Below are 15,676 nucleotides of genomic sequence, written 5' to 3'. Positions count from 1 at the left end.
CGTTCTTCGGCCTCTCCTCAGAGAGGAAGAGTTAAGATTTCAAGAGAGGAAACTGTGAATTCACAGGCCTGTATTTAATACATGTATCACTGTAAGATTGTGTGACTGCTTGGACATTCTGCAACTTGAAGTTGCTTACTACATAAATGCATTAGAGGGTATGCATCTTAATTTTGTTTTTGAGCCAACCTGAGTGGTATAACCCACATTGGTTTTGGAACGGAAACTGGCCTGCTCGCTTTAATCTTAAGCCTTGGATCTGTAATTATTTTCTCCTTTTACGCATTATAGACTCCATTATCCTGTGACTATTCCTGGCACTGTCCCTCCTATGTTGGGGGAGTTAGGGTGGGGGCTATTGAGGTAAGCCTGGAGCCACTGGGAGTTTGTTACCAAACACGAGTTAGTCATTCATGAAATTAATTGGTGCAAGATCAGCACAGCGAGTATGTGGCACATGTCTCAGTGTGACTATCACTATCAGCAAGCAGCGAGCAGGAATTCAAAGAATACATACATATATACTGTATATAAAGTCATCTGACTTTCAAGCAGCTATTGATGGAAACAGTAGGAGGAGCTGCTCGTGCAGCATTTATATATATGTGATGGTTTATATATTTATTACATTAGTAACATGTAAATCTGCTCTACATGAATTTTAAGGTTCTTACTCTGTGGTAAATGTGTGAGATGTAAAAGCAAAGCGAAAGTGACCAGTCTCTGGAAAGCTTTCTTTTTGTCGAACACACCCATGTCAGCAAGCTGTACTTGTTCTTTCAGCAAATAGTTGCGCATATACACTCATCAACCATGAACCCATGGACCATCACTCATTCATTCATAGTCAATCTGAATTATTAATACAATTATATATCCAGTAGTCTGCTCCAGTTTGCTAGCTGTTGGATTAGTTCGAGCCAGAGAGCCTAACGTCTAAAGTGGACACGACGTGTCCTGGACGGCAGCGTCGGCTGGGCACACAGCAATCCAGTACAGAGGGGAAATGTGATGTGACTGCAGTACTAACGCCAAGGGACACATGGATCACTGCCAAGCGTGCTCTCTGGATGCTGCTCTGGGCTCAGCAAGAAAACATGCACCGTCCAACCCCCCACCCCTCCTCCACTTGCCTCTTTCTCTCCTTATAGTTCAGTATTGGGACACTTATATGAACCGCGTCTCTACTGCCCTGTCAGAGACCAGACAGAGCAGGTTATTGTGTTGTTAGAGTCCATCCTTTGTAGCCTGCAGTAAATGATGTGTGGCCAGCGCAGACTGCGGCTCTCTCTTGGTTGGAGTGGAGTAAGTGACCTTGTTGTGGCCCTGCATGCCAGTCAGAGGTGCCATCTAGAGCTGCCTTTGATTGCACCTCTATGATAGCTTACTTTGCCTCAGAGAGAGTGGGGAGGAGAAAAAAATGAGACAGAGAGAGAGAGATTATGACATGTTGGAGAAGAGTAAGTTTACTGCACAGTTTGCAATCTCGTGTCATCTTTTTCGCCTTTACTCAGACTCTGACTGATTTTCTGTGAATGGTGCTTTCTTAAGCTGTAGTCCTGTGAAGTCCTGTGTTAGAGAACTTATACCCCTCCTTTTTTCACTCTTTTTGCCCTTTTATATTTCTCTTTGAGCAAAGACTGAGCATGCTTTAGAGCTGCCAAATGGCCACCCTGACTGACTGAGTGAGTCAGTGAGAGAATCTGGCAGTAGCAAAGGCCCAGGTAATCCTCCAGGTCCTTAACCCGTTTACACCCCTTTACCTCCTACTCTGGGTCAGCGTCAGCTGAAGATAGAGGCATCACAGCAGCCTACTGAGTGACAGAATATGGGATGATATGATGATATATAGGGTAGTACTATATTATAGGACATCTTAGATAGGGTATGATGTATAAAACAAAGCCGTGCTCTGATGCTTTGTTGATGTTATACCACACAAAATGTTGTGAGTCATTGTCTTCCAAACTTAAGGTGCAATGCAGTGGACTAGATAGAGAATATGATGTAATACAGCTTAAAACACAACAAAGCACACATGCATGTCTGTTGTGTTATTGGTTATTGGATTGGACACAAATACGCTCTGACTGTTGAATTTAGTTTTACGTTTCTACTATTGTTCACTAACAGAACCAGCCTCGGCTCAGGGGGTAAAGAAAAAAACAATGAGATGTGACGGGACTCCAGCTTCTGCAGCAGAGCTGAAAAACACTAAATCTCCCCTCCCTGTCGGTGTATGCTAGCAAAATGGAAGGTGTTTGCACAGCTATGTTAATGCTGTGAGGGATAGAGCATGGCATGTCGCTGGGAATCAGGCAGCCCACTGTGGATGTTCCAAAGGTTAGAGAGTGTCCGCTCAGTGGGCTGGGGGGCAGCATGGTGGGAGGGAGATGGGAGGTGACAGTAGGACTCAAAGTCCAGGTGAGCTTTGCCGGACAAGGCTACAGGACTAAGATACTTCACCACAGAACAAGCAGATGTGCTCATACTCATTAATTCACATCCATGCACCAGTGTAAGCAATGATGGAGGCAGGTACACCCGTACACACACTAAATCACATGCAGAGATATTCACTCTGAGACTTAGACTTATTTGAAAGCACATTCAAAGGCCAACATTTGCATTCACTTAGATTTATGCACAGCAGTTTTCAGGTACAGCTTTTGCAGATGCATGCATACAGGATGCTTTGATTTTATTGTGAACATTTAAGAAATGTACTTTGAAATGCATTTGTTAGTTAAAATAAAACACATATTAGACAAGATCATATAATACTAACACATCTAGATAATACAGTGGGGGTGGATTTACCCTTGCATGTATACACCTGAACTGGCCCAAAACTGGCTTGGGCATCCTGCGCATGCTCCACAGTTCTCGTGCCAAGCTTTGTCCCAGATCTTCAAGTGCATAAATGGGTTGAAGAAAGTTGGAAAGGAAACAAGATGAAGATATCAACATGGCAAGTGGTAGTGCTGTGTTGTTTTGGCAAATTGTAGGTTTTTAGTAGGTCAACCAGAAGATGGTCCAATAGTAAATAGCTGAAAGGATTTATATGGCCACCTACTGTAGTTGACAAACTTCCCTCAATAAATAGATTATACCCTGGAGCTTGTATACTGGGACAAGGACGGTAGTCCGATTAAATGGCCTAATTGAGCTATGACAATGGTTCAACTTAACTGTCCATATCAATGTACTGTCTGATTTACTATCTGGTATAAGGAGGTAAACTTCCTGTATGATAAAAATATAATAGGCATACCTCTGAGTGGTACAGATCACTCAGACTTATTGATTCCTTTGTTATGAAATAATTTCAGGTGGGTACTGAACGGGGGAAACATTCCATATTCATGGAGAAAGGCCACTATTTCAGTGGAAGAAGAAACATAACAATGTACAAGGGATTGTATCATGTCAGATGTTGGTACTTCATTGTTTCTCAACAAAAAGAGAACAACAAAATTGAAAGACATTTACATTTTAGGGCTATGGCCTTTCTTGCGTCTGACATTGTGAAAAGACCATAAAGAATAGAGTCTTTCACTACTGTATATTGTGGTACGTTTTTTGTGCAGATGTCGACAAATCCAAGATATGAAAACTTTCTTCACACAATATATAGATGAGACATAACCCTGTGAGCATGGTATTCAAATAACATGTGAAGACAGTAATGCACACAAGAGATGGATTTTTTCTCCCTTTCTTGTGTCTACATGCAAACACACACAAACACCAGCTCTGACATCAGCTTTTCCTACATCTGAGAGCTGGGACTCTGGGGAAGCATCTCTCCAGTAAGAGCTCAGGACACGTGGGCTGCACCATCCAACAAAAGACCAGTCATGTGTGCTCTTACCAAGGTCACAGCACATGACGTCTTGCTCCACCATTCCCTGAGCTACATCCAATTTTAATTGGTGTCATTCAATTTTGATGAATGCTTTGTCACTTAAGTGCGAAAATGAGCCACATCAGTGCCCTGGCAAAGTACCATCCTCTGGTGCACTGAGCCTTTAAGAAACAGGCATATTTGTATCTGTAGCACTTACTTGGCAAATGCAGCTTTTAGAATGATCACTGCCTGTCCAGATAAACTCAAAGCACACCCAAACAGCAGGGGGAGCAGAAAGGAAGATTTATCAAGTAGTCCTTCAGAGTTTAGTCAAATCTTTTTCATTTTTAACCACTCTTTTCTTATTATTTTACCTTACAAGCCCACTTTTTGGTTATTTTTAATCATCTCATTGTTATTTACGACCACACAGGGATGGGTGATTTTTGATGCAGGAGTCAGTTTAAGAAGAAAGCTCCACCTCCCTTACACAAAACAAGCTACACTATCTAAAACAACTAAGCCTGTTCTAGGATTTCATGCAGGATTTGGGGAGCATTTCGATGAGTCACAGGGGATATGTAAAGAGCAGTGGGAGAGAAGCATTCATAAATAAATGGAGTGCAACTCACAAACCGTCCACAAAAGCTGTCAAAAATGGAACTGTCCAATGAAGAACTTGTAGCACTCAGCTTTAATGAAATACTGGGCTCTTTTTCTGTTTAGTTTACAGATGTCCCAAATGCCCCCAGGATGCACTGAAATATTTAATATTGAACACTCACTTACGAATTAAGTAAAACAAATATTATAAGTTTCATAGAAAAATTAGTCTGGTACCATGGTAAATAAATATCAGCATTGAGAGATGTCAAAACCTTAAAAGAAAAGCTTAGTGATAGATAAATAGTAGAAAGGATCTATCCAACTTCTTTCACTTATCAGAGGTTGTGACGCGGTGGCAACAGGCGAAGTCAGTCAACCCAGACTACCCTCTCCCCAGCAAACCTCCTTGGGGATTCTAAGGCATTCCCAGGGCAGAGATAGGATACATAATACCTCCAGCGAGCTCTGGGTCTTCCCGGGTTCTCCTCCCAGTTGGGCATACCCGGAAAACCTCCAAAGGGAGGTGTCCAGGAGGCATTGTAATCAGATGTCCGAACCACCTCAACTTGCTCCTTTCGATGCGAGGGAGTAGCTCTACTCCATGCTCCCCCTGAATCTCTGAGTTCCTCACCTTATCTTTAAGGCTGAATCCAGTTACCCTCCGGAGGAAACTCATTTCGGCCACTTGTATCTGCGATCTTATTCTTTCGTTCACTACCCATAGCTCATGACCCTAGGTGAGGGTTTGAATGAAAAGCAACCAGTAAATTGAAAACTTTGCCTTCAGGCCCCCTTATTCCCACAGTACCCTCCACATGACTCCCTGAAGGACATGGTCATCTGCCTTTTACAAAACACATGTAGAATGGAAGAGAAATTCTTCCAGAGGTGAGAGTTGAAGACCTCACAGACAGAGACCTGCATGATGTTCCCAGTTCACCCACACTACACGTTTAGGCCTACCAGGTCCGTCTGGCAGCCTTCCCAGCCATGTGATCCAACTCATCACCAGGTGATGATCAGTTGACCACTCTGTTTCTCTCTTCACCTGAGTGTCCAATAAACAGCCGCAGATCAGATGATGACCACAAAGTCAATCATCAATGTTTGGCCGAGGGTTCTCTGGTACCAAATACAAACCAAATATGGTATTCGTAATGGCCAATCCATGACTTTCACAGAAGTCCAGTAACAAAGCACGACTTGGGTTCAAATAAGGAAGGCCGTACCTACCAATCAACCCCTCTAGGTGTCTCCTGCATTTTCTACCTTTGTGATGAAGTCCCCCAGAAGAACTATAATCAGAGTTCCAGGGCCCCACCCAACGACTCCGAGAAGGCTGTGTACACTGAACTGCTGTTGGGTGCATATGCACATACAACAGTCTCTCCGCGACCTCAAGTCGCACAGAGGGGACCCTCTCGTTCACCGGGGAAAACTCCAACACAGTGGCACTCAGCTGAGGCTTGTGAGTATCTCCGCACCCGCCTGGGTAAATCTGAAAGAGGAGAGAGTCCATCCCCTCTTCAGGAATTTGGTTTCAGAACCAGTGCTGTGCGTTGAGGTGAGCCCAAATATATCTAGCTGTTGGCGCTCGACCTGACCAAACAACTAGTTTGGTGTTTCCGGGGATTAGCAAGCCCAGGCCCCTGCCTTTGTCTGCCACCCTGCTTATCATGTTCCATACCCCCATATCTCTCCCTGTGGGTGGTGGGCCTACAAGTTGTCTTTTCGTACTGAGCCGGACCAGGCCCCATTAAGGTAAGCCCGCTGACCAGACTCTGGCCTTCAACACAGCTCTTTGTAACTAACTTTTGCTTTTTTTCCCATTTCTCTCAGAAACAAACCCATTTCATATTGTTTTTACCTATGGTAAATCCATTTGTTGCAAACACCATTTTATTTTGACACCACAGTTAAATTAGCTCTAATTCAACATTTTCTGATATTCAGGACAGTGTGAAGCTTAAGGATAGCTGCATTTGGAACTCAAAGATGTCCACTAATCTCTCATTGTCCAGCTTGGAGAGGGTTGCACCAGACCCAAACCCTGTCATGGATTTGTAGTTCAGATGACAGTGTTAAGTGTCTGGGCTTCACTCACTTTCTGCAAACACAGTTAGATGAGGCCAGAGGGCTCACTGCAGCTCACAGCCTCATCTTGGCAGTATTGGCTTCATCCAGAAAGCCAAGGGACAAGAGGATTTAATTTAGAGCTGTGATGCTCCTCTCCAGAGGGGATTACTGGAGCAGTGCTGCGGGAAATGGACCCCCAGCACAGCCACAGCCAGGGCTGCCCCACTTGCACCCACTTACTGTACACATGTGCAAATAGAGTATATACACAAATGACCATGGTATTATTATACTCACATTCACATGCCTCTTGCTTACTCGCCTCTTGGCCATTGCCCATTAACCCATGCTTTCATTGCACACATAAACAGTAACACATTTAGGTTGTTCTTGTGCTTCAGAGAACGTACATATTCAATCAATCAATCAATCAATTTTTATTTGTATAGCGTCAACTCATAACAAGTGTTATCTCGAGACATTTTACAAAAAGCAGGTAAAAGACCTTACTCTTTGTCTTTTAACATTACAAAAGAGCAGGTAAAAAGACCATACTCAATGTTATGTTACAAAAAGCAGGTAAAAGACCTTACTTATTGCTATGTTACAAAGACCTGGCCTATCCATCATGAGCACTTTAGCAAAGCAGTAAAAGTTACAGTGGTAAGAAAAAACTGCCTTATTAAAAGGCAGAAATCTTCGGCCGGATCCCTGGCTCATGACGAAACAGCCTTCACAGGCCTAGACTGCGCCAGGCTTGGAAGGGGATAGGGGGAGAGATGGGATAAGATGCAGGAAGAGGGATAGGGAGCAAAGGGGTGGGGGGAGGCAAGCCGTCCATCAACAATCCGGTGGGGAGGGGGTAGTTCTGGCAGCCCGTCCATCAACAATCCGGTGGGGAGGGATTTGTCCTGTCAAATCAGGCATTGTCTTTTTACCTTTAGTGAATTTTCAGGGCCAACAAATAAAATCACAACAATTTTACATTTACTGATCAGGAAATCAGTCCAAAGTAATTAAATAACATTAAATTGTGGTACTGGTTGTCTATGTGGAAAATATAATGGAGCAGTATTGAAGCACATTTCCTTATGAGTTTTATTGTCATATAAAATGATATAAGTCGTCCCATCGTCGCTTGCAGCTTGTTCAGAACACAGCTGCACGTCTTCTTACTGAGAAGACGGGACCACATCATGCCAGTACTGGCTTCTCTCCACTGGCTTCCTGTCACTTTAAAGATCCAGTTAAAGATTTTATTACTTGTTTTTAAAACTTTACATGGTTTGGCTTCGTCCTATGGAGTTAGATCAGACTCAATATTCACGAATGCACACAGAAGGATTCACAAATGTATTTCAATGCACACACGAATATATATCATTCTATATAAATGTAAAACAAATCCACAAATAAAAACGAATGTATTTCTGATTCACACACAAATATTTATAGTTTTATATAAACTTTGGAAACATTATTTTGGTCAATTATTTGGCCTCTTAAATAATACTTATTGGTTTTGTATTTTATATCTTTGGAAAGCCTGATTAGTCACCTTTACAACGAGGTATAACTTGTAAGGGTCGTGCATTCATGGAATGTGCAACACAGCTAAACATGTGGGTTGCGCCCCAAGCAAATGTGCTAAAATCCCCTGCAGTGTTTTTCTGTTGGTATTCACTCCTGTTTTGAGTTGCTTGGTGGGATGGATAATTTGCACTCTCCCACAGTAATACATTTTTTACACTTTATTCATTTTACACTGTCAGGGACCTCAGTAGCGTGTGGAAGATCCATACACAGCTACAACAGCTTGGCACCTCCTCCTCATGCTGGTCACCAGCCTGGACACATTTCGGAATGGGATGGCATCCCATTCCTCAACTAGGAGTTGTTGAAGGTCAACCAGCATGGTTGTGTTGGTCACTCTGGCATGAACAGCACGCCCAAGATGATCCCACAAGTGCTGTCAATTAGGTGCCAATCAGGTGCCAGTCATACACCCATAACTGGCACACACCTGGCAGCACTGGAAGCTCAAAACAAGATTGAATACCAACAGAAGAACATTGCAGGGAATTTTGGCACATTTCTTTAGAGCGCTACTCACACATTTAGCTGTGTTACACATTCCACAAATGCATGATCCTGACAAGTTATACCTCGTTGTAAAGGTGACTAATCAGGCTTTCCAACGATATAACATACGCCACTAATTAGTATTATTAAAGGGGCGAAATAAGTGACCGAAATAACGTTTCCAAACGTTTTTTGAGGAGTTTATATGTAATAGAAATCCAAAAATATATTATATACATATATATTCAAAAAACATTTGGATCTTGTTACATTTATATACAAACTGTTCAGTCTGTATTTCCAAACTGTTTGTCATTTGTGAACCTCACCGCATTTGTGTATGGGATTTTTGAGACTTTTTTTCAGCAGGGAAATGTCTGTAGCCAATCAGATGTCTCCTTCCTATTCAGCCAATCATAGTAGCATAGATTCAAGGGTATATTTTAAGGTGATTACTTTAGTGTTACATCTGCGCAGACAGTGAGCACAAATAATCTCTGTGATTGTCTTACTTTGATGGAAAGTTGTTTATCGTGGTTATGACATTGCTATATTGACAGCGTGTGGTTGTGTATCAACACACATTCAACGTCATTCTGATGACAGACTAGCGGTCACTGTCACAAGTTAACATGGCCAGGTGTCCATCCATGGTACTTTCGGGCTTTCACACATCGTTCAGACTGTTTGTGTCCAGTAACTAGAGCTGAGACGACGCATCAACATCGTCGACGTAATCGACGACATAAATTCGTCGACATGAATAATTTGCGTCGACAGGTCATCCCAAACATCTAGATTGTCCCACACTCCAGTCCAGTGGTGGCGGTAATGCACCAGAAAGCTAGTCGCCAATCGCTATAGACGCTAAAACGGAAGAAGAATTCACACAACAACAACCCGGCGGCATGCAATAACAGCAGTGCGAGCACCAAGGAGCAACACATCGCCAATAAAGTCACGCACACGGTCATTAAATTCAGCTGGCGTACCACACGAGTACCACAGCAATGAACGGACATTTGGAGTGAAAACACCCAGGAGCTCTGTGTCAGGATGGCAGCAAAACACCGTAAGTTTCTGTTTCCTTTCCCACACTGGAATGTTCGATTATTAAGCAATGATACAGAATGTGTTTGAGTAGTAAATGTTACATTACACTGTTGATTTGTTGTCTATAAATACATTGCTACTAACGTTTAGCATCGTTAGCTGTCCGGACCAGTTTCTAATCTGTTTGCTTATACCGGACGGGTGACTTGTACCCCGGCGTCGCTTGATAAAATATGACACAAAAGAGACAACTTTTCTGTCTGCTAGGCTGTCATGTGATGTAGCCGTTTACTCTTGAAATGTCACGATCTAGCAACCAGTTCCAAGTAAACATGCATGAGACAATACATCTGACAATTGTAATTACAGCAATTATTTTTGAAGTTAAGCCTCTAAAATGGCTGTAGTCTACTAATATCAATGTATGCATGGTGTGGACTGTGAATTTTTAGACTAATGTTATATTTCTGATTTGCTATTGTGAATATTCATGTGCTTTGTGTTTTTCACCTTTACAGGATTAGGCAAAGCAGTGTTGAGGATTTCTTTCCATAAAAAGAACCAGAAACCATTCACACCCAAAGAGGCGAGTGTGTATATGCACAGCATCGTCTCAATGATTGTTAAGGACATGAGGCCCATTGCTTTTGTTGAGGGTGAAGGCTTCTGTGAAATGAAAAATACTTTCCATTCAGGATACACCCTTCCATCCAGGACTACTTTACTGACTTGATGGAGAGGAAGTATATGGCTACCATGGACAAAGTAAAAAGTGATGTAAAAAAAGCAAATCAGACTATCACTACACAGAATTTTATTTTGGAGAGATTCTTGAAGAGCAATGCTCGAATAGCCATGTTAAAGAAATGTTTAATAAATATTGAAATGTTAACAAAAAATGCTTTGATATCCTTATTGTGTGAATAGTTACATTGATCAAGTAATGTGAGATATCGATAACTGAAAAATTAATATATTATATATTTGTGCTGGTCAGAATAAAAATGACTTAATCAGACAGCAAGGCTAATCGCTGTCTGCGCAGATTTAACACTAAAGTGATCACATTAAATCATACCCTTGAATCTACGCTACTGTGATTGGCTGAATAGGAAGGAGACATCTGATTGGCTACAGGCATTTCCCTGCTGAAAAAAATGCATTTGTGAATCTAACCACGGCAGGGGAGTCTCAAAAGTCCCAAACACAAATGCAGTGAGGTTCACAAATGTCAAACAGTTTGTAAATGCAGACTGAACAGTTTATATATAAATGTAACAAGATACAAATGTGTTTTTTAAATATATATGTATATTATATATTTGTGGATTTCTATTACACATATACAAAACTATAAATATTTCTGTGTGAATCAGAAATACATTTGTGAATCTAATTTTTTTATTTTTGGATTTGTTTTACATTTATATAGAATGATATATATTTGTGTTTGCATTGAAATACATTTGTGAATCCTTCTGTGTGTATTCGTGAATATTGAGACTGATCTAACTCCATATCGTCCTACTTATCCGAGCTGTTGCTCCAGCATGCTCCAGTCAGAGCACTGCGGTCAACTGACCAGATGCTTTTCGATGTCCCACGATGTTGGTCATCTCACTAAAAACTCAAGGTGACAGTGCATTTGCGGTGGCTGCTCCTAACTTAAGGAACAGTTTACCTGTGAACATCAGAACTGCCACATCCACTGAAACTTTTAAATTGCTGCTTTAAACACACCTCTTTGGGTTGGCCTTTTATACAAGTAGAGCTCTTTATTGTGTTTTTTATATAGAGTTATTTGTTGTGCTTTTATTGCTATATATTAGTCTATTTGTTTTACCTGTACAGCATGGTCACTGGTCAACTGAGTTTGTTTTTTAATGTGCTATATAAATTAACCTTGACTTGATTTTATGTAATTTTAAGATTCAGTCCAATTGTTTCCCAATAAGTCAATAAAGAAAAGTGATGTTCACAAAATATTTATAACCCCCTGAACCAAACCTGTCCTATATGTTGCTGGAAACTATATTGTTTGTGGTGTATGTAAGTGATCAGATATGGCATTTTCATGGCAGTGAATAAGTTTATTTTGTGTGTGGTTTATCTGGTTATGGTTCATTAGGGTAAGGGTGACTATAATATATATTTTTAAAAAAGAGTTGTCATATATGAATATCTTTCGTATAGATTTAATTTTGAATGTTTACCAAGAAATATCGGCAGTTTACATTAATTTTAGTATTCTGTCAGCATGTATATGAGCACTGATTGTACATGACATGAGAGAAGCTGTCATAATTTACTATGCTTGCCAAAACACAACCAGGCTCAGTGACAGCTTACCATCATCATCATACCCACATGTGGAAAAAAATCCTGCAATAACAAACGTCTCTGTGCTTACGTTTGATTAGAGCAGACATCCTCCCAAGCTGAACAATGAGGGTCTTGCTGTGTGGGTTTGCAGGGAAAATAGCTACGAACACCAGCATTTGTATCTAACAGGGTAAAACAAAAGCAAAAAACCATTGGACAGAAAGACAGCTATGATGGAGAGTGAAACTGTGCATAAGATCTCTGGAGATAAGTTGGATTATTTGAAAATTTCATTTGAAATAGGCTAAGGGGGAGGAGGTTTTAGGAAAATGAATTTGTTGGGAGTATTGAGAGCATCTGTCTGAATTAACTGGAAATGAGTTTATCAGAAAGAGGGAGAGCGATGGTGAATGCAGGCCAGGAGGGCAGAAAAACTAAAAAGAGATGATGTAAGGGAATGTGTACAAACAGGGGGTGTTAAATAATACATTTTTTAATATTTTGATTAATCACTGAATTTGAATAATTTAATTAACACATTTCTAATTGCATGTTTTAGGTTCCATTATTATGAATTTCAAAACAGTTTTGTTGTGCCTATATCTTGAGTTTTTGTAGTCTTATTTTTACTTGCGGTTTGGATACAAACCTGCTTTTATTTTGAAATAAAATCAGGAACTTCTGGTAGATTAAAGGTTACAACATAAACTTAACCATCAAAAAAAAAAAAAAAAGGAAAAAACTGTAAAAAAGTAAATTGTTTAATGTCACGCTATTCTAAGGCACAGTGGGGTCACGCTTTACCATCATTGTGACCACAGGGAGACGTTGAGGTAGCTATTTATACACGACACATACAATATATTGAATATAGGGGCGGCTGAGGCTCAGTTGGTAGAGTCGAGGGTTCAATCCCCAGCTCGTCAACATGTCTGATGTGTCCTTGGGCAAGACACTTAACCCAGAATTGCTCCCGCTGCTTCAATGGCGGTGTATGAATGGGATTAGTTACTTCTGATGGATTATACTATACTAGCGACCACTACCATCAGTGTGTGAATGGGAAGGTGTGACATGCAGTGTAAAAGTGCTTTAAGTAGCCCAAAGACTAGAAAAGTGCTATATAAGCTCAAGTCCATTTACCATGCACATTTTTAACTTATCTTGTTTACATTTGACTCACATCTTATAGAAACCCATGCACTCATGTAGTCACCTCCATGTTGAATTGTACATGCATGCACATTTAACACCTGCAAACAGTGCATACACACGTGTACCAACACACGTGTAGGAGCTCTGCAGCAGTAAAGCTGTTTAGGTGGAGCATCGTTTTCCTTTGTGGGCATGGCTGCTTAGGGCTGGTAGATAGAATTTTGAGCCCTGATGGCTTTACACACAAGTAATGATCTTAATCAGGGATGGAATATATGAATTTTACTGAGTCAATGACGATAACCATAACGATGCAAAACATCCACACTAGTTACGCCATCTAGACCCTCGCTGTGCCCCTTGTTGTTTTTCTTTTCTGTGTTCAATGGCGGCTCGCATACCGCCACTTAATGTCTAGGAATGTGTAGGCTTGTTAATGGGTATATTATCATCATTAATATTGGTTGATTTGATCAATTACAATTTATTTGTTTGAATATAATAAGAAATAATAAAATACATGAGCCAATAAACGATCTAAGTTGTATATCTAAGATATATATCATGCATCCCTAGTCTTGATGCTAAAAAATAAAACAAATATGCTACTGAGTTCTCATTTTGTTTATAAAGGGCATTCTGTTTTTATTTGTTACTGTCAGCTAACTGTTTTTGCGAGGATAAATAAAATGGCCTCAAATTTGATGCTTTATATCATATAGAAAACGTTATGGTAAATTACATAAGGGCTATTGCAGATAGAGCGATGGTTGTTCTTAATAATGACTCTTTTTAACTATTCAACCACATCAAGTAAGTAATTAGTCAGTCCACATTTCCAAAATTATGTTCAGTAAACAGGTGAGAATTCAGAGACGAGGAAAACAAGACTGGCAGAAAAAAAGGCAACAGCGTGGTTAAATAAAGGCAGCAATCAAGAAATCAAGAGCAAAAAATCAAAGAGCCCAGAGGAGAAGAGGTGAAAGGAAAAAATACACATCAAAAGACTGAACAAAAAAAACTATTAATCATACAGTGTTTTAGTACAGTTTTTCTCCGTGTCCCCCGTGTCCTGTCCAATAATAATTAAATAGTCCATTCTTGTATGTTGTTCAAGGTCCTCAATTAATCCATCAGGTCCTGGCATAGCTTGCTGTTTAACCAATTTTAGCTGTTTGCTAAATTCCCCCGACGCAGAAAAAGAGATTTCCTGATCTCCTCCAGCATTCCTCAACTGCAGTATTAGCCGTCCTTGGCAGCATATTGTTATCAGTTTAGTTATTTTACTGGTTCTGTTCAGTTTTGTTTCTTCTTGTGCAAAAACTGTACAGGTTAATTTGTTCGCTTTGGCTGCAGGCTCAGCCAGTGGTTACCTCCATGCAGTTGTCATCGGTTTCCATTTAAACAAAGGCATACTGCTGCATTAAATGATTCATTTTCTGTAATTTAAGAGTCTCTTCTCTAGTCTGGGAAGTCTGAATTCAGAGAGATTACCTGTTCGGTTGTCATCTTCAATAGGACACGTACATATAATAAGTTGTGTTTTAAACAGTAAGTTAAGTAACAATCAAAACTGTTAAGCTGCTAGATTGAACTCCAATAAACAACAATTTCCTTTGTTTTTTGCAGAGATTTGTTTGCTGACTCGGGGCAGAAGGACAGCCAGTGTCCGAGCGGACACATACTGTCGTCTCTACTCACTGTCTGTTGACAACTTCAATGAGGTGCTGGAGGAGTATCCTATGATGAGACGAGCCTTTGAGACTGTGGCCTTGGACCGATTGGACCGTATTGGTAAGAAAATATGGATTTATTTATAGCTTTTAACAAGATGCTAGCAACTTTTATTTGGACATTAAGGTCTCAGTTGATGTTACAAACTAGATGACAACCTTATTCACTAACCATTAATGTATATTTTTTTGTAATTTGAGAATGAAATTATTCTCACTTTATAAATTCAGCACATCAGAGCAACATTAGTGGATTAGAAGAGGATTGACGTATCCCTGTTTTACTTTCTGACTTAAAGTGCTAACAAGTTTTTGTACACTGACCCTGAGGAAAAACAACATTTTTTTTTTAGCTAGAGGTAAAGGGAATAAGACAAATGAGATAAGAGATGCTAAAATAAAACATATATTTTTTTATTAATAAAATGACTTTCAAAGATATCTTGATATAAATGAATGCGGATAGATGGTGGTGTTGAAATCCCTGCTTGACTTCTCTTACCCATAAAATTGATATTCTCTCCATAGCCATCACTGTTCCCGGGCTCAGGCTGAGCAGATGAAAAATTCACAATGGAAAGCACGCCTGTATCATCACTCAGCCATCTCTGCATGCTCTGTTTTATCCTCAGCTATGTTTAGAATGGAAGATAGAGGAATCGCTTTAGGGGGTCTCTTTGTAGAAAATGGGTGCTTTGAAAAAAACAAATGGTGGGCTGATAGTGATGTCTCTGTGAGACAGTCTTCTGTGGATGTCCTTTCTCCTTGGCTTAAAGCATGTGTACATGCTTCTTCCCTA

General features: G+C 40.4%; 1 protein-coding gene across 1 annotated transcript in view; it reads left to right on the top strand.

The window, feature by feature from the left end:
• hcn4 (hyperpolarization activated cyclic nucleotide-gated potassium channel 4) overlaps nucleotides 1–15,676 on the top strand; it is a 70,516-nt gene that overhangs the window by 45,243 nt on the left and 9,597 nt on the right. Inside the window, exon 8 of the mRNA XM_065953018.1 lies at nucleotides 14,774–14,938. Within this exon, the coding sequence (XP_065809090.1) occupies nucleotides 14,774–14,938 (165 nt within the window). The remainder of the gene's footprint in view (nucleotides 1–14,773; nucleotides 14,939–15,676) is intronic.

Source organism: Labrus bergylta, chromosome 3 (assembly GCF_963930695.1).
Source record: "Labrus bergylta chromosome 3, fLabBer1.1, whole genome shotgun sequence".
NCBI lineage: Eukaryota > Metazoa > Chordata > Actinopteri > Labriformes > Labridae > Labrus > Labrus bergylta.
This window is presented reverse-complemented; position numbering and strand designations above follow the sequence as displayed.